Consider the following 27,291-nt stretch of genomic DNA (forward strand, 5'->3'; position numbering starts at 1 on the left):
CCTGTGTTTTTATCCGTTTTACCCGGGCCGTACCGCGTCCTTCATCAGTAGGATCATATAAATCACCGACACTAATTGGGAGGAAAATAAAACACATTTATTCAAGATCATTGTTGTTGTTCTTTAGTGTAAATCTGTTATAATTTGCAGAAGATCTGATGAATTTAATCCTAAGAGCCGTCTTCTCGTGTCCTTCCCCACTCGTAGCTTCCTACTTGCAGGCCTTATTCAGTAAATCCAGTTCACGAATTCTCTGTTTTGACCCGAAACAGAAAAAGCTTTTTAAATGTCAGAATTGATGATAAACTTAATTTTTGATTCATTTTAAAGTTATTTGAGCCTCTACTACAGAACAGATCGTTTAGATGATGACTCTTAATTTACCTGAGAGATCTCGGTGTTGATCATGTCCGCGTACCGGTCTTCCTGACCCAGAGCGGCCATGTCGGCCAGGAACTGTCTCCGTTCCTCGATTTCATTTAAAACTAGATAAAAGTTGAGATTTTGTGGCTTAAATGCGACATTCAGATGTTTTAAATCAGCTACTTTACTGCAGGTATAAATAACAGTCAGCCCTACCTTCCTGGAAGTGATCGATCTCTGATGCTTCTGGTTCCTGAACGGGAATTTTTCGTGGTGATTCAGATGAGGAGGACTCTTCTTTTCCCACTGCAAAGATACTTTGAAGCCTCCTCTTCTCTTCCTCCAGGTCTCCTTAAAATGTTGAGCGAGAAAAAGATTTATCAGGAAGACGTGAATTTAATGACGAATGGTCAACAGCGAGGGAGCCTACGTGTCGGACCCGGGCAGAACTTTTCCCGCTCATAGTTGTTGGCATGTTGTCGGCAAGCTTCGGCGCCGCGTCTCCAAGATGTTTGTGGCTGGTGCCTCTGGATGGATTCACTCAGTGAAGACGATGTTACGGGACGAGAAGCTGCTTCAACTTAAAGGAATACAAGTAAAAAATGTAGAAATGAATGTAAAACTATAGCCTATAAAAACAAATTAAAATTATCTATTAAAAAAACAGATTCCATACTTGATGTCTGTGAATGAAAACTGATTTCACAGCTTTTACTACGTCAGACTCACCCTTTGAGTGGTTTATCTGTTTCCACTGCTGACTAGTGAGCATGGATTCCTCCTTTCTCACTAAAAAACATTTAAAAATAAATGGATAGAGAAAGAAAATGATTAAACTCGTACTTTAGATTCTGTTATCTTTTGAGCACTACAAATTTCGGGCCTGTGCTCAGGTGAATCAGCATCACTTGACCTATTGCGACCTTTTCTCAGCTGAAGAATGTTTATTGAGCATCAGACAGAAAGTTTCTGTGGTCTAGGTTTGGTAAAAATGTCCCTGACGGCTTTTCTAAATAAAGAACACAAAGCGTCCAGTCAGCAGAAGGTCGATTTCAACTGGGAAGAATACAGAAGGCTCTGGAGAGTGAACACTACATTTGTATTAGATAACTGAATAGACGGGTCACTCTCAGATGCAGATTTGAGTGAGTTACACACATTTAATGTTTTAATATTCCACACTCTTAAAACAACTTACATAAGTACCGATCTGTTCAGACATCCTGACACATAACTTAACAGAAACTTTGAGCATCTCTCGTAATCACCAGGGGCGCCTCCAGAAAATGTTGATGGGGTGGCCAGATGGGGCCAAAGAAATTTGTGGGGTGGCACCCCAAATTGGTCCTTGTGGTAACTCTGGTTGAATTCAGTCTGTGACGATGTGCTGCATTGCGCCTTTATTCATTTTTATTAATAACAGTACGTATCCAAACAATTAACTTACATTTTACGAACACAAACATTTTAGAAAAATACATTTCAGTTATTTAAAATGTTATTTCAAATTTAATTTAAAAATGGATTTTTTAGTTTAATTCACCTGTTGCTGGGTTCACACAAAGAAACTATGGATACAAACTTTTTTTAAATGGTGAGCAGCAGAAACATGTATTTTTTTAATTCTGATTATTTATTTACTCATTAATTGTAATTTTTTTATTTTGTTTTACAATTATGTCTTGAATAAACAAGATCAATATTTAGTTTGACTGAACATTAATATGATTTGTTAACACTGGCTTTTCCTGGGAGGGCCAGCAATTTTCTAAGAGTGGTCATGGCCACCCCTTGGGGGCGCCCTTGGTGATCACGCATGCATTTGACAGCTGATAAACTGTAAAATAGCTAACTTAACGCCCGGATGTTGTGTTTAAATAAATCTGAGGAGTCTAATCAGCTTGAGTGATGTCTACGTGCATGACTCAGGGGAACAGGAAGTGTGTAAACTGACATCTCAGCATGTCCAGGGCCTCCTTGCTGTTCGAAGAGGGTCTGGGGTTGTTCCATAATCCACCGCGAGGGGTCTCCATCTCTTAAAAAACCAGAAAAAAAAAACTAAAAACAGTGAAAAACAAACAGCTGATCTCTTCATAAATACGTTTTCTGGTAAATTCTGCAACTCTACCTATAAAAACAGCAAATAATAAAATAACTTAGCAATGCACGATGCATTTTATATCTCATAACGTGGCTCGTTTTACTAGCAGTTAGCTAACAGCTAAACAACGAGTGAAAAGACACAAAAACAGCGAAAATAAAACGTTTAAAAGTATGTTTGACCCAAACATAATGTCAGAAAGAGCCTACTCTGTTTTATCTCCACGGGTCAACAAGATAAGTCCGATTCTGGTGAGAGATGAAGTCGTCTTCTACGGAATCAAATTCAGCAGCGGACCGTTACCATAGAAACCAACTGGCTGTAACGGCTTCCGTAGAGGGTACTGTTTTATTTAGAAAAACATTAAAGCTAAAAAAAAAAGGATTCTAATATTAACTTAATCAACAGTTTCTTCGTTTGTTTTACAACACATTTAGGTTTTTATTTGACTAATCTTCATTAGTCACTTTCAATCATACATTTATTTCCTTCGTTATATGATCTAAATTAAACAGAAATTTTTAATCTAGTAGCATTTTAAACATGTACGCTTTCACACACAGACATGATATAAGCGTGTTCGTTCATTTTTCTGTTATAGAAGTTTGTTTTCTTTGTTTGAATATTTACATTTTCAACATTTTCGACATTTTTAAACTGTGGAGGTCTAAAAATATGCAACTAGCTATTCCACTATTTATTCTAGGCTACGTTGGATCTTTGTCAAAAATGTTATTTTTTTTATCTATATAAATTAAAATATATTTTAATTGACAGATTCAGTTATAATTTTTAACAGCTTTTTACTTTCAACATTTCTATTGTCCTCACATATTAGCTACTCTGTAATATCCACCAAGCAAATTAAACCCAGATGCTTTGAAAGCAGTTGCCACCAGAGGAAAACAAACAAATTCTCAACAAAATATTTAAAATAAAATTAGCAGGGAAAGATGAGGAAAAATATGAAATAATTACAATTTTATATCTACAAAAACCTAATCCAACAGGGATCTTACAAAGGTTCACCAAACCTGAAATGAAAATAAAAACTTGCAAATGCAAAAACAATGATCTTTATTTGCCTGTAAAAAGTGGTTCTGTGAAACTGCTCATGACAACCTTCTTTATGAATGTAGCGTCATGGTTACGCGGGGTCTTTATCAGTGGCGGGCTAGTCATCGGGCATCACAGCCTCATTATCTGTGAGCAGACAGCAGCCTGTCTTCGCCTCATGCCAGCAGATAAACAGCATCCAGAATATAATCACCTTTAACACACAGGTCTTCTCAGAAGCTGCAGAAACTCAGCAGAAATATTCAGACTGAGCTGCACAAACGAGGGTTAGGGTGTGAGCAGGTAAACACATCAAATTAAACCTTTAAAAGCTGTTTAATTTCATTTTTCTGCAGGTTTATGTGAACGTCTACTCTGCTGTTTATTACTTATTAGCTTTATTTAAACAGTTCAAGTGTAAATGTTTTATAAATCATTGGGGAACATAAAATTTTACTTTTATTTTAGTGGGCCATGTTAACATTGCATTAGGTGGCAACCAAAAGAGAAATACACTTAAAAAATACTAACAACAAAATAAAAACTACTTATTTTTAAAATATTTGTGGGTGTTTTACTACATTTGTAATGTTTTTCCTTTAAAAAGGTTCAATTATGTTTTACTTTATCGTTATATATCTCAGCGTGTTTGTTTTCTAGTGTGATTAAATACATTTAGTGTGTAAAAAAAATCACATCTAAACGTGAATTTCGTGCTTCCAACAACACTGTTTGGGTTTTTTATACAGTACAGTAGTTTTGACAGTACTCACATTTAAAGCAATAAGATTTTTGGGTGTTCATTCACGTATCTGAGATTAAAAACAAACCGATGTTTGCAGAAATGTCTGCTTCTGCTCTAAATCCATCTGAACAGGAAGACGGAGAGTTAAAGGGAGATAACAGTTCATTAGTGATTAAAAGCAAAAGAAACCGCAAAGTAATTCACACTTGTGCTCCTCCTCCTTTTTAACGGTCCAAACCTGCATGAAAACGAGAGATTTGGAGTTGGAGCAACAGCTGACGGCGGCAGACAAGCTCGACGAGAGTTAGGGCTTCTCGGGCCTTTCGGCGTTTACGGTGGACTGTGAAGCGACCTTGTGACCTTCTGTTAGCTCCTGAGATCAGAGTCATGTAAAACGGACAAAACAACCAGAAGAGCTTTAGGTGTTTCTGTCACTTCACAGAGCTGGATGGCTGTTACTCAGGCTGCGCTCCCCTCGTTCAGCTCCTTCTCCAGCCTTCCTTCCTCCACTGACGACATGAAGGTAAGCTGCACCTTCAGTGGCTAACTAATAAAAAAAAAAGCAACGCTGATGCAAGACCGAAAACCTGCCGCCAAACTCAACTCGGATGTTTGATAGATCAAAATAATGGTGCAGAATATTTGCACAGCTCTGAAAATAATGACTTGCATGTATTCGCTGCTCATTAACTACAGTGTGCTGCTCTGGTTTTGTTTTAGAAATATTCTCAGGATTTGGTTTTATGCCACAGAATATTTCTGTGCTAATACTAGTTTATCCGTTTAATTATAGATCCACTAGGATAAATACAATAAAGTTTATCTTTCACCAAATAGAATATTTTCTAAGACATCACAATATAACTATAGACACATTACTAGTCTTTGTGAGTGTGCGTGCGTGCGTGCGTGCGTGCGTGCGTGCGTGCGTGCGTGCGTGCGTGTGTGTGTGTGTGTGTGTGTGTGTGTGTGTGTGTGTGTGTGTGTGTGTGTGTGTGTGTGTGTGTGTGTGTGTGTGTGTGTGTGTGTGTGTGTGTGTGTGTGTGTGTGTGTGTGTGTGTGTGTGTGTGTGTGTGTGTGTGTGTGTGTGCTCTGTCTTCTCGATCCCCAGTGAGTCGTGGAGGATGGCTGCTTATACTGAGCCGGGATTCTCTGGAGGTTTCTTCCTGTTAAAAGGGAGTTTTCCTCTCCACTGTCACTTTATGCTTGCTTAGTATGAGGATTGCTGTAAAGTCACTGACACTAGTCAGTGACTTGATGCAATTTGCTGGGTTCCTTATATAGGAAAAATATTTCTGATTGGCTTAATGAACTGACCTGAATTGGAATGTTTACTATGTGAAGTGCCTTGAGACGACTCTTGTCGTGATTTGGCGCTATATAAATAAACTTGAATTGAAAACTTGAACTTGAATTTTAAGAGGGAATTACTATGAAGTATCTTGCTTGTTTCTGGTATTTTAGTAAACTTCTTGGATTTGAACAAAGATGAGTTAACATATGTTTAAGACCTAAAGGGTCTTTTTAACCAGTTGTTTGTGTTGTAAGTCAAATGTTCATTATTTGGCTAAATTAAAGCTAGTGCTAGCTAGCGTATCCTAAACTGTTTTCTGGATGCTCAGGTGTGGAGGTCTGATGGTGGGCCTCTCCCTCTGGACTCTCCTCTGACCAAGCTGTCACCAGGTGGATCTGAGCAGGTGCCGGCCTCCCAGCAGGAGATGGATGAGCTCCTGGACGATGAGAGCCAAACATCCTGGAACATTGAGCTCCTGCTGTCTGACTGGAGCACCGCTTCACCTGACCTCAACCCCCCTCTGGACAGTCATCCACCTGCACAACCCGACGAGAGCACACGTTTCCACCAGGTGAGCATGTTCAAGGACCCGACGGGGCCGGAGACTCTGCAGGTGAACGGCGGCAGCTTCATGGCTGAGCTCCTGGCTCCAGATGAAGCCACAACAGTCCAGCCTGAGCTGTATCACCATGGTTACGCTGGTGACCAAAGAGGTCAGATTATACTCCCTAATGCACAGAATCAGTTTGAATTTCCTCAAGGAGGAAGCGTGGAGCCACCCGGCAAAGGAAGTTTCAATAAGGTCACATCATGGGACTTCGGCTCCTATTATGCCCAGCAGCACCCCCCAGTGGTGACCTTCCCCAACAGCAGGTTCATCCCGCCGCAGGTTGTGACCCCTGACCCTCGACACTATGCCTACATGTCCCACTTTAGTCATCCCACCTCCAGCCTTTTCAGCGAGTTCTCCCACAGCCAGGTCAGTGCTCACCTGCCCCACCCCCAGCAGCCCAGGCTGCCCCCTGGTGGGCTGGAGGAGAAGCGTGGAAGGAGATCTGTGGTGAAAAAGAGACCCGCCATCCACAGCTGTGAAAGCCCCGGCTGCAGCAAGACCTACACTAAAAGCTCACACCTCAAAGCCCACCTCCGCACCCACACAGGTAAAAAAAAAAAACGCAAACAAATAACTAAACATGGGTCAACGTGCCTAAATACTTCCTGATAAGTCGTTAAGGTCTGCCTCATTGTTTCACCACCAGGAGAAAAACCTTACCAGTGTTCATGGGAGGGCTGCAGCTGGAAATTTGCCCGCTCAGATGAACTGACGCGTCACTACCGCAAGCACACGGGTCAGAAACCTTACGGGTGCCCAATGTGTCAGAGGGCCTTCTCCCGGTCGGACCACCTGGCTCTGCACATGAAGAGACACCTCTGATGAAACAACACAACCAGGGTCTAAAAGAGAAACCGTCCATTAACTACTGCTAAAGAAGTCGGCACTCAACTTTTAAAGAATGAAAATGTAACAATAACAGGGTAACTTTCTAACACACAGATTATACCTTTCAGGACCTTTACTGGTGTAAAAGCTCCAAATAATATAAAAATACCAGCATCTCTACATGCCCCTCTCCCAAAGAACTCCCAGAAAACCTGTGATACCTGCTGAAGCAACTTTTTCATACTTTTACATCATTTTCTCGAGCCAGGATGTGCCAAAACGACGCTTTAAAAAGTTGGTCAAAAGTCACTCGGGCCTCTACTGCCCTCTGTGACCAGAATACCGCATTTGCAACTTCAGACTGGCGGGCCGCTCTTAAATTGAGGAGACATACCTGGCGCTGCAGTCTGCTTCCAGCACATTTCAGATCGTGAACACAGCTGATTAGTTTGATTTAGCGATGAATCACTCCTGTAGACACTAATGAAGGCTGGGAGACGTTTCTGTCAAAAAGACGAACGCACGGCGTGGTAAAAGCAAGCACAACTTGAAGATTAAATTAAAAATAATAAGGTACTGACTTACTTTAACATTAGGATCATGTAGAGCATCAGAGAAGAGGACATGGGCATGTAGACAGAGAAACACTAATAAGAACACTCATGAGGCGTTGGTTAAGAACAGTCTACGCCATACAGTGATGCTTTATAATAAAACATAACTTTATCACCTCTGAGAGGATCTGATATCTTTGTCTTTTCCTTCAAACTTCAGTTGAATGTAAACCTTAAATTTATAGTTAAGAAAACGCGCGTGCATGTTTGTTCGTTTAAAGCTGTAAATACGTTTAGATCTATATCAGCTGTTTGGCACCGCCTTAACTGAGTAGCATATTTATTATTATGATCTTTATGTCAACAGAACCTATTTTATTTATGTTTTTTTAATTTTCAAATCAATCTTGTTTTGTTATAAACCCAGTAATAAAGGCTTGTGCGCAGTAAGTGTGGTGTGGATTATTGTAACTTAAATGACGTGTGATGCCAGCCCTCTCCAACAGGCGGCGCTCTTCTCCTGCTCCATCTGTGCTCAGGTTTTATATCAGCTGGCTGCTGGGTATTAAATCCGCTAATCCGGCTGAGGTGAGACCACCTTACGTAAACAAACACCCACTGACTCATCCTCATTATGTCACGATGGGAGTCATCATCATGTTATACAGCTTAGTTTCGGTCAGACACACACACACACACACACACACGCACACGCACACGCACACGCACGCACACACACACACACACACACACACACACACACACACACATATGAAATAAACACAAAACATGCATGACATATGTACCCTGAGGAATGGCAGGCACCTCATCACCCATTCATCCACATCTGTAGCACTCACAGATGTTTCACTTGTTTGTTTGGCTATGATTTAGTTCATTATAGAGAATAAACCCTATTTTGTTGGATTTAAAGGAGACATTTTTCGCCCTTCGTCTTCTGAGGACAAGAGTGTTAAAGAGCAAGTCACCCCCTACCAGAGTCTTAAGGTTGGTTTATGCTTGACGCGTCCGCGAGGTCCACACGGCTCCGCACGGCTCCGCACGGAAAAGTTGCGTCATTTTAACAACCACTCCCCTCCACCGCGCCTCCGCACGGCTCAAACTTTCCGCACCGCGCACGTAGGAAATTTTCTAACCACGCGGACCGTTGGACGCAGAAAAACATGGCGGTCTGGCAAGAACTAGTATGGCAGAGGTTCGTAAATACAGACATTTGTATGATTCAGCTCTCAGAGATCACCGTGATCAACATGTAGTTAATATTTCTTGGAGAGAAATAGCTCGCACTGTCGGAAAAGACGAGGACGCTGTTAAAAATGCTGGAATGCCATGTTGTAAACAGTAATTTCTACTTCTACTATGGTGTAGTGTTGGATGCTGCCCCCTACAGTTTGGGAGAATATTGGCTCACCGCAGAAACAAGCCGCATGAACCATAAACGCTGCGAGTTGTGAAGCGCGTTCCATCCGTGAGCCGCATCACCAAGCGGAAAGTAAATGCGTCAAGCATAAACCAAGCTTTAGTCCACTCCCACTTCCTGATCGAAAAATGCAACAAATGCTGTTGCCTAGCAGACCGAGAGGGCAGAGCAGCTAACAAATACACACACAGGCTCACAATGACATTGTGACATCATATGGTACCAGCTGACGTTCTAGGGTACCTCTTAGCCAATAGCGATGGCAGATTTAAATTCAAATGCAGTGCAGAGGTTTTACCTGACAACGGCACAACACTGACAGTTTTAGGCAGAAAATGAAAGTTTTAACTAAAATGCACTAAAGTGCAGAACTACTGACTACACGTGTCTGCAGCACAATTAGACACGCATTTATATAGTTTATCAGGAAAAAGAGGGATTTGGGGGTGACTTGCTCTTTAAATAACTTTTTCATGCTTTTTCTCTGTGAACCAACAGATGAATCCATTTTTTGTGCAGCATCTTGATTTATATAGATTATATTATGGGTCGTTGCATAATCTAAATTAAATATATATATATTCGGGGGGAAACACCTTAGAAAAACAAAATACAGAAAATCCATATTTGATAAATGGTTTGCTGAATGTTAAGGAAACATGACTTTTTCTTAAATTGCACAGATGATTTTAAACATATTTGCTAAATTATTTGCACTAAATCCCTCTCACATGAAAAGGTTCAGCAGTTTTATTCTTGACATTTTCAGCACCTTCCAGAAAGAGCCATTTCAGGGCTGTCCCTTTAAAGAGCAAGTCCCCCCAAAACAACTTTTTTGCTGATAATCTGTATACATGAGACTGTAATAGTGCTGTTGACACGTGTAGTTATTATTTTGGCCATTTTATTGCAGCTTATTTAAATTTTAAATATTCAGCCTAAAACGGTCAGTGTTGCACCCTCTACAGGTTAAAGCTCTTCACTGTATTTGAACTTGAATCAGAAAGACTTTATTCATCCCCTAGGGGCAAATAAATAACAGCAGAGCAGTTGAAGACAAAAACAATAACAATAAAAATAAAATAAGAAGAAAACACAAAATACACAGTTTTTAAAATTGAAGTGACTGAATCAGTGGATTAGTAACGCCATTGCTGTAGGCTATGCGGTACCTTGTGACCTCAGCTGGTGCCATATGACGTCAGCAGCACTACAGCTCCATCCATCCATCTTCTGAACCCGCTTGTCCATGTAGGGTCGCGGGGGGGCTGATGCCTATATCCAGCGGTCAGTGGGCATTCAGGTGGGGTACACCTTGGACAGAGAGCCAGTCCATCCCAGGGCAACACAGAGACACACAGGACAAACAATCGCGCACACGCACACACACACACACGCACGCACGCACACACACACACACACCTAAGGACAATTTAGACAGACCAATCAACCTGACAGTCATGTTTTTGGACTGTGGGAGGAAGCCGGAGTACCCGGAGAGAACCCACGCATGCACAGGGAGAACATGCCAACTCCATGCAGAAAGATCCCAGGCTGGGAAGCGAACCCAGAACCTTCTCGCTGCAAGGCAACAGCTCTAACCACAGCGCAGCCCTGCACTACAGCTGTGGGGTAGAATGATAAATGACCCGAACTTGTATAGCGCCTCTCAGAGTAAGGACTCCAAAGTGCATCATTCATCCATTCACACCCTGGTGGGGATGAGCTACGATGTAGCCACAGCTGCCCTGGGGCGCACTGACAGAGGCGCCACCGGTCCCTCCGACCACCACCAGCAGACAAGGTGGGTTAAGTGTCTTGCCCAAGGACTCAACAGCAGAATTCTCTGTCCAGAGCCGGGACAAAGCTACTGCTGACCCGACTGAAATCTACCGCTGGTAGAAGAGCCACCGAATCTTGGGTTTGGCCACTTCTTGCAGCAAGTTGGAGTTGGAACAGCAAAACAATTCACAAACCATCGGTTTGAAACAATGATGATTTTTTTTTAGGATTAAAAATTTAAAATCTGTAAATGAAGAATTATATTAAAAACAACCAGACATTTACTTTCTCTCAAAACTGTTAAGGATCCATTTTGTTAAGCGTTGATGCAATTTTTTTCCACTTTCCATTTAACTTTAGTTTTGTCCACAAACTGACAATTTTTAGATTAAAGATAATATTTACTCATATTTTTAATTACATCTGCAGCAGTCTCTAATAGGAATGAATAAGTCGTACTCAAGGCGCAAAAAGCTCAGGTGCTCCTGTTTTAGGAACTAGAATGAAGCCAAATTAATACTTCTCCGTCTGCGTCGGGACGGACGGACTCGAGCTCTCTTTTCTAAACATCCGTCCAGCAAGACAGACAAAGCAAGCTTGTGATTGGTCAGGATGCTGCTGTCGTCTACAGCACCGCCACCGTGTCATCAAAAACATAAAGAGAGCCAAAGATATCTAGCAGCAGCTTGAAGAACACCTCGTGGAAAAGTTCTAAAAACATGAACGTTTATTCACCCGTGACTGGAGGAGTGAAAAGATACACAGAACATGTTTTATTGGTGGTTTTATGATGGGAAATGTGGGTTTAGAGGTGGCGAGCGCATGAAGAGGTGCAGGAGGATGAGAGACAAATTTGTCCGTGTTAAAAAATAAACACACCATCTTGGACCGGATCCATGACAGGATACCACAGAACAGCGCTACACCCTCTGCTGTCCTGGTGGGGAATTGCTTTTCAACACTCCCCAGGAGACGGAGAAGTCTGAGAAAAACGTCTCAGCCTGTGCGTGCGTGTCTCTTCTTTGTGGAGCTGATGGAGAAGTCTAAATTAGGCTTAAGCCACATCGCAGCTGAGCTTTAGACAGGCTCTGGACATCTCTCCTCTGATTGGCTAACAGCAACACGACTACCACTGACTGTTAGCTCCGCAACGCCGATGTTTTATCCCCACAAGTTACACAAGTCTGGAGGAGTTCTGCTGTGTGGTGGAGTTGCTAATGCTAACGGTTAGCTTCTACTAGCTGAGAGGTTCTCTGCTGTTTCCTGGATGCGAAACCACAGCCTGACCTTTGAAGTGCGGAAAGCCTAAAAGCGAGCAGATGAACTTCAGATTCAATGTCGCAACCCCCCCCAAAAAAAAGACACACACACACGTTTGTGGTCCATAATATCATTAACCATTCCAGGTATCTGGACAAATCTGGTGCTTAAGGGTAAGGGCACAAGCTGGACCCTCATGATCTCCAATCCCTTCAGCTGGCGCTGCTTCAAGAACATTCTTTCGTCTGTGGCTCATTTAACCACACGGACCACGGATTTCTTTGGGAAAACCTTTAAAATAAAATTCCTCCCCACACGGCGACGGAGCCTGGGTTGATCTTCTAGAAGCATCTACCCTCTTCAGCCCCCTCAGGTGTCTCTGGGAGGAGCTCGAGATCAGCTTTTACAGATTTAAGTTTTCTTTATTCACGTGGGGAATTAAGGAATTATAACGTTTTGATTGAAACAAACCCATATGTTTAAACTGTTTATAAGGTACCTAAAATACAAACATATAATTTAGGGGGTTAGGAAACGGGTACAAACTTTATCTGCAGGTCTAACTTACAGAAATAAATAAATATAAACAAATAAAATAAAACTCTAAGCATAATTATGAACCCGTGTTCACGTTTTCAGAGTTTAACTTTAGGCACTGCAGCTGTAACGGACCCTAAAACCACGTTTTTATTACTGAAATCTTATACTTGCACATATTTACCCACGTTGTAGGCGTGCATTCGTCTTTTCAGTGAGATGTGCAGAACTGTTTTGGTGTTGTGTAACATTACTGCTGGTGGGGGTCATCCAGAGATTAGAGCTGCTGTGTTGAATCTGAATCTGGAGTCAGATGAGGTCGCGGGTTCATGGAGCTGCACATGCCCACAAACATTTTAATCCATTCATCTCAACCTGGTGGTACTTCTAGAGCTTTAGACACAATGAAAACACAGATTACTGTGTTTTAATAAAAATAATCATGTTTCAGTGCTTGTGATTGTTTTATTTTCACCTTTAAAACAGTTATTAGAAGATAATTCCAAACAATCCACCATCACCTTAAAAACTTTTCTGGAACATGTTAACCCAGGGCTCCGGTGAGGACCGTGTGTTGCCGGCTTGCCCTCCAATGTGCCAAAGTCACACAGAAAAAGATTTCAAATATTAAAGAGGATTTTAGGGAATTATTCGGTTTAAAGGTAAACCAACGAGACTTTTTCTGAGGAAGTATCACTATCCGGCACGTTGTTCACGAACAATGATGCTTCTGTTTGCGAAACCTCGTCTGAACTCTCAACGCTACGCTGTCCTCACACGTCCTCTCTGGTATTACGCAACAGTGATGGGAATTCCGGCTCTTTTTAAGAGAGCCGGTTCTTTTGGCTCAGCTCACCAAAAAGAGCCGGCTCTTTCGGCTCCCAAGTGGCTCCTCAGATTTTCAGTTGCGTAGAGTACATTTATAACCAAAATAATGCAAAACTATATGTAAAATAATTTACTAATGTAAAAAAATGCAATATATCAAATATTTATCATTTCTATGGATTTAATAACTGAACACTTTAAGAAATCTCCACTTTCCGACCGCTGGCGCTCATTTTCTCACCGTCTTCGTCGCACTCTCTCTCGCTCGCCTTTTTCCTCCTCCTCATTCCCTCTCGTCTCCCTCCGCCCGCATGTGCTCTGCTGTGTGTCTGAGTCTGATCCTCCCTCTTCCCCGCCCCTACTGCTCTGTGTGTGGACGGTCTGGACACGCCCAAACTTTCCGCACCGCACACCTAGCTTTCACCAACGCAAGAGGGGAGGGGACGGCTCCCATTGACGAGCCGGCTCCCGTCGTTCACTTCAAAGAGCTGGCTCTTAGAGCCGGTTCGTTCGCGACCGACACGTCACTATTACACAACAGCCGCCTCGATAAGCCCACGGCGGTCGACTCAGACGGTGCTGACCACTCGTTTAACCAACATCTGCAGTGGTTTCTAGGAGGAATGTGTTGTAAGTCATTCTCAGGAGGCAAAAAACACAAGTGCACCATTTCCTGGAACTAGAGGTTACCCACGTCACAGCTGCATCTCAGACAGCAGGATCTGGAGTCTTACTTCCTGATATGTGGACATCTCTCCTCTGATTGGCCAACAGCATCACGACTCTACCACTGACTCTCTTTGCTCTGCAACGTTGATGTTTTATCTCCATCATTAACACAAGCCTGGAGGAGTTCTGCTGTGTGGTGGAGTTGCTAATGCTAATGTTAGCTTCTACTAGCAGAGATGTTCTCTGCTGTTTCCTGGACGCTAAACCAAAACAGCCTTCCCTGTCGTGAGTCCATGAATGTTAGTGACAGTGGGACGTAGATCTGTCAGGATTTTAATTTTGTGACATTTCCTGATACAATTATCTGCTTATACTTTAAAATGTCCATCTCAACTACCAAAATAGCGTTTCTTTTTCCTCATCTGAGATGAATGATGAGAAGGATTCGTTCTGAATCTGTTTTTATGGTTTTCATAAATAAGACTGAATACAGAAAGACTTTGATGTTCATAAAGGGTTTGTGTTGCATAAAAGACGTCAGATAAAATCTAAATTAGCATAAATCGCCGCTTAGGACCTCTAAAGCTGTGTAAGTTAAGTGCACCGACTGGCTTCCCACCAGGGAGAGGAGGAGTGTGTGTGTGTGTGTGTGTGTGTGGAGGGGGGTTCATTCAGGGTGACGCTCTGCCCACAGCTGAGCCGGAGTAGAGGAGAGATGACGGAGATGCGGAGGTCTGAGGAGAACAAACATCCACACGACCAGTTCAGAGGAGAATCTAGTCTGTAAGTCACTTTTTATTTCTAACTAATAATTTTATCATATTTAAACTGTTTATTTTCTCATTTTGAGCATTTAAATCATTAAAATGTTCAGAAAATAACCATCCTGCTGCATGAATTATTATTTGTTCACCACCTTTAGAGTCATTAACTGCATCTCAGCCAAGGATCTTGAGGGACTGTCAGGACTTTTACGATGGCTCAGACTGTCGGGTCCTTCGTCCAGGACTCTCTGATGGTTGTAGAGTCCGGGACTCTGGGCGGTGCCCATTCCTTTGGCGCAGAGGCCGTTTCCATCCTGAATTCCCAGACCTTTGACCTCCCAGGTACTGAAGCAAAGGCCGGCTGCAGCTGTGATGAGGACAGCAATGTGAACGCACGCCGCAAACGGGATTTAACCCCCAGTGAGAGAAAGGATGACAGCTACTGGGATAAGAGAAAGAAAAACAACGAAGCCGCAAAAAGATCCAGAGAGAAGCGGCGAGCCAATGACCTGGTTCTGGAGAGGCGAGTTCTGGGTCTGCTGGAGGAGAACGCTCACCTCAAGGCCGAGTTGTTAGCTGTCAGGTTTCGCTTTGGCCTGATAAAAGACCCGTCTGATGTCTCCATCCTCTCCCTGTCTGCGTCCTCGTGCACACATCCGAGGTCCTACCAGACTGATGGTCCTTCATGCAGCAGCAGCAGCAGCAGCAGACAGGTCCACCCCCAGCCTCTGAAACCATCCGCTGGGTCTCTGTCTACCCACTGCGTCCCACCAGAGTCTAACATCTCTCCCACAGGTTGCTCGAAGGTGGGCAACACCTCATGTAAAGATGAGTGCTGCCGATCTTCTCAACCACACCTCGCCTGTGAGGAGGTCACTGAGAGTCAGCACACAAACAGACAAGACTCACCTGAAGGTCTGAAGAACCTCCCACACAAGCTCCGCTTCAAAAGTCCGCCTGGAGGAGAGCTGCCCCCATCTCCTGACAGCAGACTTGGCGGTCGGCCTGCGGAGCCAAACGTCCAGGTGAAAAACCAGCAGCTGGTGGGATGGGATGGTCCCGCTGAGACCCGGACCCCTTACTCCAGAGAGGAGGCCCGTGGTGGGTTCAGGCAGCAGAATCAGAGTTCACCATTTGATCCATTTCCACAGAACTCAAACTACGAGTGTTCAACAGATGAGGTCAGTCTGAGGTCACAGATCAGCTGTTTGTCACAGGAAGTGGCTCAGTTAAAGAAGCTCCTCTCTCAGCAGCTTCCCTCCAAGATGGTTTAAACCCCAGACTAGCTAATGAACACCCCCGTTTAGCCAGTCACAGTTAGAAAGAGACCTTTAGACCCGACTCAAACATCTGAATGGAAAATTCGTTCGACTTTTGGGGGAAACATTTTTTTGCGTAATAAAAATTCAAATGAGATAAAAAGTGTGAATTTTTTTGCTGAATCCAACATTCATTTCACAGGTTTTTATATTTATACATAAACGCTGTAGAAGGTAGAACAAGAATAAAACAATATGTTTAACATTTGCATAATAAAATACATTTGACATGATAAAGTGATCAACTTGGCCAAGTGAATTAAACGTGACTGTTATAAACAGTGTTATAAATAATAATCATTGTACCAATCTCTACCTGAGCAGCCTCTGTTTGGAGAAATAGCAGTGCATCCAACAGGACTGATGAGCTAATGGCTAGTTTCAAAGCAGAAAAGACCAAAATGAATCCTAAATTTCATAGAGGCTCGTGCAACATTTTTTACAAACGTTAATTTCCTTTTTAATTATGACTTTTATGGTTATTTTGAGCAAAAATATTAAAACTCTCATTAAATTGTTATTTCAATAAATCTGCTAGGGTCTCTAGTATAACTGAATGCAATGTGAGTCGTTCACTGTGGAAAAAAAGCTCTGGTGCTCCTGTTTCAGGAAGTGAAAGTAACCCGGAGGAGAGGGGACCAGAGAACAGCAGGGGTGTTTCTCAATGCCAAGGAACCTTGCCTTGATGTCTTGGCTCTGCCCCGGTTGCCTAGGAGATACGTCATCGGGAGCCGCTAAGACGTGTTCCAATGTTCATGTTCTACCGAGGCCTGTGTTCTCCGTTTGCTAGCCGTTTAGCTAGCTGAGGGAGGATACACGGGAGGTGTCTTGTAGCCTAGCCTTGGTCAAAAATTACCCACAATACACCGCTGTATTTTCAAAAAGATGGTGGATCAGAAGCCGGCAGCTACTTCGGGGACAATTTTCAAGTTTAAAAGTAAGTCAGGTAATTTAAAATGTTTTTTTAGATCCAAAGAAGTTTTCTATGGTTGGTTAGTTGCTTAGTAGCTGCAGCATTGGTGGCTAGCGGGTAGTAACTCACTTATATATTTAATTTAATAAACATTTACACGATTTAAAAAGTAAAAGGCTCATTATATATTTATATTGAAACTAATACGTCTAAAATATCACGTTATTTCCTGTGTCACATGACGTTACATGACCGCCGTGGAAGCCACGGTCACGTGATGCAAGTCTGTTCCATTTTACCGTTTTCTTTGACCAAGGAAGGACCGTGTCCTCGTAAGCAAGGCGCCTTGACATTGAGAAACGCTGCAGGATTTGAAATCTTTCTCATTACTTCCTGATATTTGGACATCTCTCCTCTGATTGGCTAACAGCAACACAGCTCCACCACTGACTGTTTACCGAGCAACGTTGATGCTTCATCAATGACACAAGCCTGGAGGAGTTCTGCTGTGTGGTGGAGTTGCTAATGCTAACAGTTGGCTTCTACTAGCTGACATGAGCTGTTCTCTCGTAGCTGCAAAAATTAACAACAGCCTTCTCCGTCATGAACCAAGATGGACGAAGGACGAAAACCTGTGTGGCTTTTTCTGACCTGAGCATTTCTCCGTCTACTTTTATTGCTAATTAATGCAGGAAATAGGGGTAAAAGACCATTTCAGCCTGCATGTGAAGCTAAGAGACCAATCATATTTAAAATATAACATGTAAAAACCGGTTTCTTAGTAAATCTGCACTTCAAGAATCTTTTGAAGGATGCAACAGTATTGTAAGATTTAGCAGAAAAGTGCAGTGTAACTAACCATTTTACTGCAAAACTAACAGAGTAAAGATTTTTTAAATAACTTTGCACAAATAACATTGGGGAGATCTAAGCTACTTTAATGTACTTTGGTCCTGGCTGCTCTCAGACTAGCCTGGAGGGCCTGGAGGAAGCTGTTAATGCAAACAGACGCTGTTCAGGAGACATGAGCAATGGAAAAAAATCTTGTACAACTTTTATACAGAAACGGTTAAAAAAAAGCCTAAAAAGGGTCACTTCAAGATCAAGATTCAGTAAATCTTCAGACAGTATCAGTAGAAAAAGCTCCAGGTTAAGAGGTTTCTTAGATTCTTGCATCAACATTCTGATAAGAACGTCTGCAGAACATCTAAAAACCTAATATATATATACATATATATATTTACATATATACATTATATTTATATATTATATATATACATTAAATTTATATATATATTTATAAATATAATGTATACATATATACATATATATTTATTTATACATATATATTTATATAATACATTATATATATATATATATATATATATATATATATATATATATATATATATATATATATATATATATATATATGCATACATATATATAATGTTCATATATGGTTACCAACTCAGTGGCCTAGTGGTAGAGTGTCCGCCCTGAGACTGGGAGATCAGGGTTCAATTCCTGGTCGGGTCATACCAAAGAAAAAAAATGGGACCCAATGCCTCCCTGCTTGACACTCAGCATTAAGGGGTTGGATTGGGGGGTTAAACCACCAAATGGTTCCTGAGCACGGCTGTGTCTGCAGCTCACTGCTCCCCCAGGGGATGGGTCAAATGCGGAGAACAAATTTCGCACACACACCTTTGTGTGTGACAACTATGGGACTTTAACTTTATGTGTGTGTGTGTGTGTGTGTGTGCGTATATATATATATATATATATATATATATATATATATCTGTGTGTGTGTGTGTGTGTGTTCAATATCACTTATATGCTGATGACTGTCAGATTTACATGTTGGTGAAACCCCAGCAATCCATCCAGCCTCTTCTAGATTGCCTACATAATGTGAAATGTTGGCTGGCCACAAATTTTCTGCATCTCAATGATTCCAAGACTGAACTGATCCTGTTTAATCCGGTCAGATCTAGCTCATTCCAAACTCCTGATCTTTCATCTGTTTCGCGAAATCTTAAAACGGTTGTGACAAACCTGGGTGTGAAGATGGATTCATCTCTAAGGATGGACGCCCAGGTCAATGCCACTGTAAAATCTTGTTTTTTCCAACTCCGCCATCTGTCCAAATTAAGAGCCGTTTTATCTAGGAAAAATTTGGAATCAGTTGTTCATGCCTTCATCACATCTAGGCTCGACTACTCGAATGCAATTTTGCTGGGTGTCAATAAGTCAACCCTTGCCCGACTTCAACTCGTTCAAAATGCAGCTGCTAGATTCCTAATGCGTACTGACAGGCGCCAGCATATAACACCAGTTCTCAAATCCCTTCACTGGTTGCCCATCACTTTCAGTGTCCAATATAAAATGCTACTTTTTGTTTTCAAATCCCTCCATGGTCTTGCCCCTGTGTACTTATCTGATCTTCTTTCAATTTATACTCCTGGTCGCACACTCAGGTCCTCCAGCCTGTTGCTCCTCGAGGTCCCGAAAGCGTGTTGCAAATCATGTGGACAAAGAGCTTTCTCTGTCGCGGGTCCTAAACTGTGGAACGAACTTCCAGTCACAGTTCGATTTGGCAGATTTTAAGTCTAGACTAAAGACACACTATTTTACCCTTGCTTTTAATAGTTAGCTGTTAGTTTGGTTTTTACCACTCTTATTTTATCATCCATTGTAAGGTTTTTATTGGTACTTTTTTATCGGCTTGTCTTTTTTATTGTTGGTTGTATTTCATAGTACTGTTTTATGTTTTCTATCTCTGTTATTGTGCGACTGTTCAGCACTTTGGTCAGCCGTATGGCTGTGTTTTTAAAGTGCTATATAAATAAAGGTGGTATGGTATGGTACAGGGATGTGTATTGTTGAAATTCTGGCGATACGATACATATCACGATACACAGGGGAGACTATACGATATATCACGATATATTGCGATACATTCAGTCAGGCGTTACAAGCAATTTTTTTTTACTGAATTTATTGTAAGAATGTTCAATAAACAGTCCAAACTGATACGTAACATGTTTAACATGAGGTATCTGAACCATGATGGAGGGATTTACATTTCAGTGGTGGAAACAAAACCCGTTGCACACTGCTGCCAACTAGCGGGTGGCGATTGAATTGCAGAAAACGAAAAGAAAACACACAAATGTTTGTATGTAAATTCTTTCAAAAATTAGATACACTGCTTTTGAATATCGATATAATAATCGCAGGGGAAAATATCACGATATATTGCCATATCAATATTTCCGATACACGGCTTTTGAATATTGATATAATATTGCTGGAAAAAATATCACGATATATTGCCATATTGATATTTTCTTACATCCCTAGTATATATATATATATATATATATATATATATATATATATATACATTATATACATATTATAATGTGTATATATATATATATACACATTAGCTATATATTTATATATACATACGTACAATATATATAATGTACTATTTTGTTTAGAAAATTAGTGAAATATTAAAATTTAACTTAACTCCATTTGAAAAATGTCCTCTCGTTTCCTTTCAGCTTTGTGCAAAAATAGAAACTTTGCTCAGACGTGTCAGACACTAAAAGGAATAAAAGAGTGGAGATGATTCTATTTTTATCCCGAAGGCCAAACATCACCTAATGCAGCACATGCACGTCTGAGTGACCGGGTCGGGTTGGACCGATGACTGAAGGAGAGTGGACAGTGGGATCTAGGACAGGGGGAGACGGGAGGAGGGTGAAGAAGTGAGGCTCTGCATGACTCATCCATCACGTCATCACACAAAAAAAAGTTATTTTTAGCTTTAGAGGAGCTGAGGTGGGAACTGATTGTCCCCCATCTGGAGGCGAAGGATTCCGGAATCAACTAAAATAACACCAGGAGTGTGGTTTACATGCACTCTGACAGCAGACCATACTCAAAATCATTTGGTTTGATTTAAAATCTGACTGTAGAACATCATTTTATGTAATTTTTGTTTTTGAGCAGTCGTCAGTGTTTTTAGGACACTAGGGGGCGCTATCTGTGTGGATTTTTCCTTCACTCATTCATGTAGGAAAGGAGGTCACCTCCTCTTTTGTGTTTACTACCACATTCTGCTCATGCAGCAACAGCAGACGTGCAGAAAGCGAGAGGAGCTTTCTGCTGACAAATGAGACCTAAAAAACAGGAAATAACCTTTTAGGATTACCGAACGAATCCTAGTTTAAAGGTTAATTCTGCATCTGGTCGTGCTGATCTTCTCACCCAAGCAGCAGCAGGAGCTACATGAGCTCTTTTGTCTGCAATCCACCCAGGTTTGATCACCTCCTGGTTGCTATGCAGGCACGGCCACACCAGCGTTGCTAAGGGAAAGCCTGCATGGAAGGGGCAGCTGGAAAAACGTGGAGTGTTGTTGGGGGTTGGTGGACCTGACTGGGGTGGGGGGAGGCAGACAAGTTCAAGGCTGCTGTTTCCCCAACATGGTCATAATGGTGGTGGTGGTGGTGTGTGTGTGTGTGTGTGTGTGTGTGTGTGTGTGTGTGTGTGTGTGTGTGTGTGTGTGTGTGTGTGTGTGTGTGTGTGTGTGTGTGTGTGTGTGTTTTCAGACACAGTGGGGGGAGGGGACGAGTCTGAGGCAGGACTGATGTAACTGCACATGAAATCTGGAGCACGAACGTGTTGAGAACAACAGGCTTTGTGTGACGATGGAACAGCTCTTAAGCAGCTTTGAGATTCAGTAATGATAAACAAAAACGTGAAGCCACAAACATGTATTTATAGTAATTAACTCGTGCAAAAATCAAATATTTCATTGAAGGTTTCTGTGCAAAAACTAGAAACAAACACAAAAACCATAAAAGATTGTTTCAAAGCAAAACAAATTAAAATGATCAGACCAAATGCAAACTTTCAGAGAGGAAATAAAAGCAGCATTGAAGGAATCGTTTTTATTTGCAAAAAAAAACTGGAATAAAAAATCCTCTAGATTTTCAGTCGGTTTCTGCAGACAAAGATTTAATCGTTTGCTCAAATTTAACTAAAAATTTTAAGCACAAAATGTAGAGAAAACAAGATTATAGAGCAGAACACAAAAGAAAACGATAACGTACGTGAGTGAGTGAGTGAGTGAGTGAGTGAGTGAGTGAGTGAGTGAGTGAGTACAAAGCAGGTGGGATTAATAAACCAGGAGGGAAAATAAAAAGCAAAACAACATGAAACCAGAAAACAAACAAGATCATCTGAACTCAAAGAGATAAATAAAAATGAAAACAAGATAAAAAAAAAACTAAGTGAAAGCCTTTTGTGGGTTTCGGGCCTGATGAGCTTTTATTGAGGGTATTATTGACCTCTGACCTTCATGTGGAAAAGAGGAAGTGAAAGTTTGAACTTCAGTTTCACTTTTGTTCATCTCAAAAAGGACGTTCATCAATCCGATCGTTGTTTTTGTGAATGACAACTTTTGTTTTCAGAAATGTTTGAAGAATTTCCCTCACTTTAAACTCGTTAGTAAAATTAAAATTATAAAATAAAACCGATCCTCTTCATTAGATTGTCTTCTTAATTAAAAATATGGAAAAACGTTCTTTTAATCTGATGGATCGTGATTATTTTCCTGCGTGCTCGATCCAGTCAGTCTGAAAGCAGGAAACACTGAACGTTTATCCTAAATCCCACAAAAGTCACTTTACTTGTTGCCTGATTAACAGACAGTGTTGGGAGTAACGTGGTACAAAAGTAATTAATTACTGTAATGCATTGCTTTTTGCTGTAATGTGGTAATGTAAGGCATTACAGGGAAAGAAAATGGTAATATTTACTCGGTACAATTGTCAGTAACGCGGTAATTACAACGCATTTTTAAACCCAGGATCAAGATGTGGGTTTCTTAAAAAGTCAAATGCGGGAAGCCTGAAAAAAGATCCAGTATCCACATATATGACGTCATTTATGGACTCAGCTTTGCGGGCATTCTATGAGCAGAGAGGACGCAGCGGTGACGGCTCAAATACTCCAGCTGCGTCCTGCGCGCGGTTGCTGTTATATTCACAAAATCGCTCCACCAAAACAAAGTCATTCGTTTACGATCGTTTATATCAGCCCATATTCTCTGGTACTTCATGTACTTTTCATCTGAGTTCATAATCTGTGTGCCGGTGATTTCACCTCATTGCTGCTGGAGCGCAGCGCATGTTAAGCTTTTTTTTTTTTTTGCATTCGGTAGATCCCTTTGGCTGATTAGATAGAAAGTAGGAAATCTAGGAAACAGTTTTTCTGGAAGACGGAGAAAACATGCAGCATGCAGGAAGGGCAGAGAGAGAAAGGGCAGGAAATTATTCACATAAAATCAAGAAAAAAAGAAAAAAAGTAGGTAGATTTATTCCCAATACACATTTTACCAGTGATAAGCAATAATATATAAGCATTTAATATTCATACATGTGATAGAATCAGATCACCCCAGAAGTCAGTCCCACATCCAGGGCCGTATCAAGGCATTTGGGGACCAAGGCAAATATAGGCTTGGAGCCCCCACCACCTCACTCCCTGCTCAGTTAATCTAAGATGGCAGCGTGCTGAGAGTACAGATTGTTGTTGCTTTTATTTAATAAACAATCATTTTAAAGCACTGTTATTATATCTGACTGTTTTTAACAGCAATCCTAGCTCAGACACCACATCACTTTCCACATATATGTCATGAACTCACTGAGCGTCACATGACCAGATTCATATAGAAGTTGTTTTGGTGAAAGTAACTTAAAGTAATGCAAAAGTAGTGTAATGCCTTACATTTTAAAATAAGTAATATTGTAATGTAATTAATTACTTTTAAATGAGGGTAACAAGTAATAAATAATGCATTACCGTTTTGAAGTTACTTGCCCAACACTGTTAACAGCAAAATATAACTTGCGGAAAATGTTGCGAAACACCTTTTAGTTATCACAGAAATACTTGTTTGCGTTTAGAGATGTGATGAAAACGACCTACTGAAAAGAAAACCGAGCATCGGAATGAGGAAGACTTCGGACGCGGCGGTTTGACGGTTTCACAAACTGCTGATCTGCTAGAATTTTTACCCACAACCATAGCAGAGGTCGCCTGGAAAAATGCATCGCTGAAACCAGGGCCAGATTAACAATTTGTTGTACCCTGGGCAATAATATTAAAGGGCTGTCATGACTCCCAGGCTGACACCCTCCTCTGCCTCTGCTGGCTCCTCAATCAAGCCCTCAGCCACTTAATTACCATCACCTGCACCCTGTCATCAGCTCATCTCACTCACCTGCTCCTCCTGCTATATATTCACCAGCCAGCCACCAGTTCCCTGCCAGATTATTGAACGCTCTTTGCCTGTAGATCTTCCAGCCTTTCACCTTGCCTGATCACAGCGTCCGGACCTCGTTCTCACGCCTGACCCCTGCCTAGGACTCTGCCTGCCATCACCGCCCTCACCTGTCTTTGACCATGCCTCCAGCCTGCTCCCTCTTCGCCTCTGCCCTTACCTGAGTATTACCCCAGTAACACCTCCACATCTTAGCTCCTGGCTAATAAAGACTTTTAAAGTGCTTACTGTGATTGGTGTCATCACAGGTCCTTCTAGTTCAGTTCATGACAAGGGCCCCATCATCATGACCCAAGGATCACCATAATATGGTCACATACAGAATATTTTACTGTAATATGCAGTAAATATACTCAATACTTGAATGCCTGATATCATGTAACCCGCTCAAGGTAAACTTTGACACACCTCGTGTGGACTGACCAATGAGGAGACAAATTCATACGTAATATGCAATTCATATGTAAATATTTAGAATATTTATTGCAAAATCTGATTTTTCTGCTTTAGTGCTGCAACAAGGTTTTATTAATAATAAATTATTATACCTTTTGTTTAACTACAGCATCGGTAAGCTTCCTGTGCACAGATTATTAAGGATGCTTGTTTCAGCTGTGAGATTAGACGATATAGGATCAATGATAACATAAGTTGTCACACACTCCATGGAAACTTTCAGAGAATCCACAAATAGTGGCTTTCAAACGGTTTTGTTACTTTTTACAAGTTTAGAAAAGAAGATGAGACAGCATGTGTGATCATTTAGTTTTTCATCTGATAATATTAGAACATGTCAGTAATGTCTGTGGGGCTTTTATAAACACTGTATAACTAATACTCCTGGAGAGGGTATGAATTACACAGAGGCTTCTGGGGAGTCTAGTTGGGGGGGGCCTTCCCGTTTAGCCTTGGCCCCCAGAATGCCTTGAAACGGCTCTGGGTGTGTGACAGAGTTTTGAAGGTGATCTGAATTGTATCAGATGTATAAATATGACATGTGTATAACTTACTGTTTTATACAGGTAAAACCGTGTAGTGGAGATAAATCTACCTACATTTGACTCTTCAACACTTTGTTTTGTTTTCTTGTTTTTATTTAACTATTTTCCTGTCCTGTCTGTCTCTCATCTTCCTGCATCTCCTCTAAACTCTCCAGAAAAACTGCTGCCTGGATCAGTGGCGGCTCCAGAAATGTTTTTCTGGACGTGCTATGAAGGAGCTAGTCTTTTTATTGAGGGTGCTATGAAGGAAGTGGTCATGCGTACCTATTGTTCTCTAAAACACCTTCATCACTAGCAGATACACATGCGTGCACAACACCTCAACAACACCTGAAACAATCATTAATATACATCATAAACATATGAACAATCGCTGACTTTTCCATGAAATCATAAACACATACAGCCACACAGAAAACCACCTATAGTGTTGCAAGGTTAGCTAACATTAGCGTTAGCATTTCCAGCGGCAAAACCCTCGATTGCTGCGGTGGTTGAGGGTTGACTCTCTTCATCTAGATCCGTAGGTTTTTGTGGGTCTGAGATCACTTCCAAAGATTCATTCGTTTCTGACTGAACCCGTGGAAATGTGGGCAACAAAAACCGATCCATTTCACCACTAGCTAGCTCTACCTTTCACTTGTTCGCAGGTGGAAAATGAGGTAAAAGGTTAACATCAATTTCCTGTTTTGGTTTAAGTTTTTACTATCTATATGATAATTTACTGATTATTTTTGTTTTGTATGTTAAATATTATCACATCCACACGTTACATTAAAATTAAATTGAAAAAAAAAATTCTAATATTTACTTGGGGGTGCAATGACTAATCCAGGGGTAGCTATTGCGCCCCCTAGCGCCGCCACTGGCCTGGATTCGTACTTTTTCACCCCATCTGTTACTTTTGAGCAGATCAAAGGGATCTCCTGACCGCAAAGTGGAGTGGCGTTTCGATGCTGCGTCAGTGAGGTGAAATCACCGTAGGCAATTAGCTCCGCAGTAGCAGAGCGCTTCAGGCACAAATAAGACAGAAAGTAGAGAACATGTGCGGACATGAACGATCGTGTGTTAATTATAGTTTTTTGGTTGCGCCTCTTTGAGAATGGACCGTGCGCTGAACGCAGCAGCTTGGAGCGCACCAACGATCATCACTCTGCCGCTCTCTGCTCAAAAGAGTCCATGAATGATGTAATATAGGTAGAAAACTTTTCCGGCCCTCCCTGGATGGGTAGGATATCCAGCTCCCCCATAATTCGATCCCTGCTCCTGGATGAAAAACTGGACATTTTCAGCCCCCCACCCCCACCCCCCGGGCCACCCCTTGCGGGCGCCCTTGCTCCCGGTCACCACAGGGACTGATTTGGTGTGCCACCCCAACATTTTTAACGGCCAGTGTGAAAATGTTGTGGGGGGCGCCACTGCTTGTGTAGTGTAAAGGTAAAGGTGATCAACACCACACCTGCTGACCATACCCATCCCTCCATGACCACCTGGCAACCACCCATCTTCCAGCAGGTCACCATGGACTAAACGCCTGGTGTTGGATCCACGTGAAGATTTAGGTCAGCCTTGTGCTGACAGGGTCCAGCTAATAAAGTGAGAGAATGTGGTTTAATACTCGTGAAAACTCACTATTGCTGTGAAAGCGGTGGTGGTGCGGTCGAGAGGAGACTAATCACACCCATGAGGGAGGCTCTGGCGCGGAGAGAGGACGAAAAACGTGACTCTGCAGCCTGAAGAGCTGTTATGCAACCGCTGACCTACTAACACATATCCGCTGAAGGGGTGCCGGAGAAACTGGAGCAAAAGTGTCCGGCAGCAGCGCGCAGAGCCGAGCCGAGCCAGGAGCCAGGA

The 27,291-nt window shown here is 41.8% G+C and overlaps 3 protein-coding genes across 4 annotated transcripts in view; 2 read left to right on the top strand and 1 right to left on the bottom strand.

Annotated features, from left to right (window-relative positions):
* The window catches only part of c6h22orf23 (chromosome 6 C22orf23 homolog), a 57,089-nt gene that overhangs the window by 9,028 nt on the left and 20,770 nt on the right, over positions 1-27,291 (bottom strand). The window contains exons 1-6 of one of the 2 annotated variants that reach the window (XM_054743962.2): positions 2,674-2,787; positions 2,318-2,398; positions 1,093-1,152; positions 794-943; positions 580-714; positions 385-485 (exon numbers count right to left, since the gene is read on the bottom strand). In XM_054743962.2, the coding sequence (XP_054599937.2) occupies positions 385-485; positions 580-714; positions 794-943; positions 1,093-1,152; positions 2,318-2,396 (525 nt within the window). In that variant the 5' untranslated portion in view covers positions 2,397-2,398; positions 2,674-2,787. Of the gene's footprint in view, positions 1-384; positions 486-579; positions 715-793; positions 944-1,092; positions 1,153-2,317; positions 2,399-2,673; positions 2,788-27,291 lie in introns of those variants that run through there. The other variant, XM_070552066.1, reaches the window with a different exon arrangement.
* klf1 (Kruppel like factor 1 (erythroid)) lies at positions 3,754-7,143 on the top strand. The gene is made up of 4 exons (XM_015971071.3): positions 3,754-3,823; positions 4,708-4,788; positions 5,888-6,719; positions 6,819-7,143. Exons 2-4 carry the CDS (start codon positions 4,714-4,716, stop codon positions 6,992-6,994), a joined length of 1,083 nt encoding a protein of 360 aa, XP_015826557.3. The 5' UTR covers positions 3,754-3,823; positions 4,708-4,713; the 3' UTR covers positions 6,995-7,143.
* On the top strand, positions 14,758-16,266 carry LOC107392988 (NFIL3 like protein). Its single transcript, XM_015971102.3, has 2 exons — positions 14,758-14,854; positions 14,994-16,266. The coding sequence occupies exon 2, from the start codon at positions 15,048-15,050 to the stop codon at positions 16,107-16,109; it is 1,062 nt and encodes a 353-aa protein (XP_015826588.3). The 5' UTR covers positions 14,758-14,854; positions 14,994-15,047; the 3' UTR covers positions 16,110-16,266.

This window comes from Nothobranchius furzeri, chromosome 6 (genome assembly GCF_043380555.1).
Source record: "Nothobranchius furzeri strain GRZ-AD chromosome 6, NfurGRZ-RIMD1, whole genome shotgun sequence".
Taxonomy (NCBI): Eukaryota; Metazoa; Chordata; class Actinopteri; order Cyprinodontiformes; family Nothobranchiidae; genus Nothobranchius; species Nothobranchius furzeri.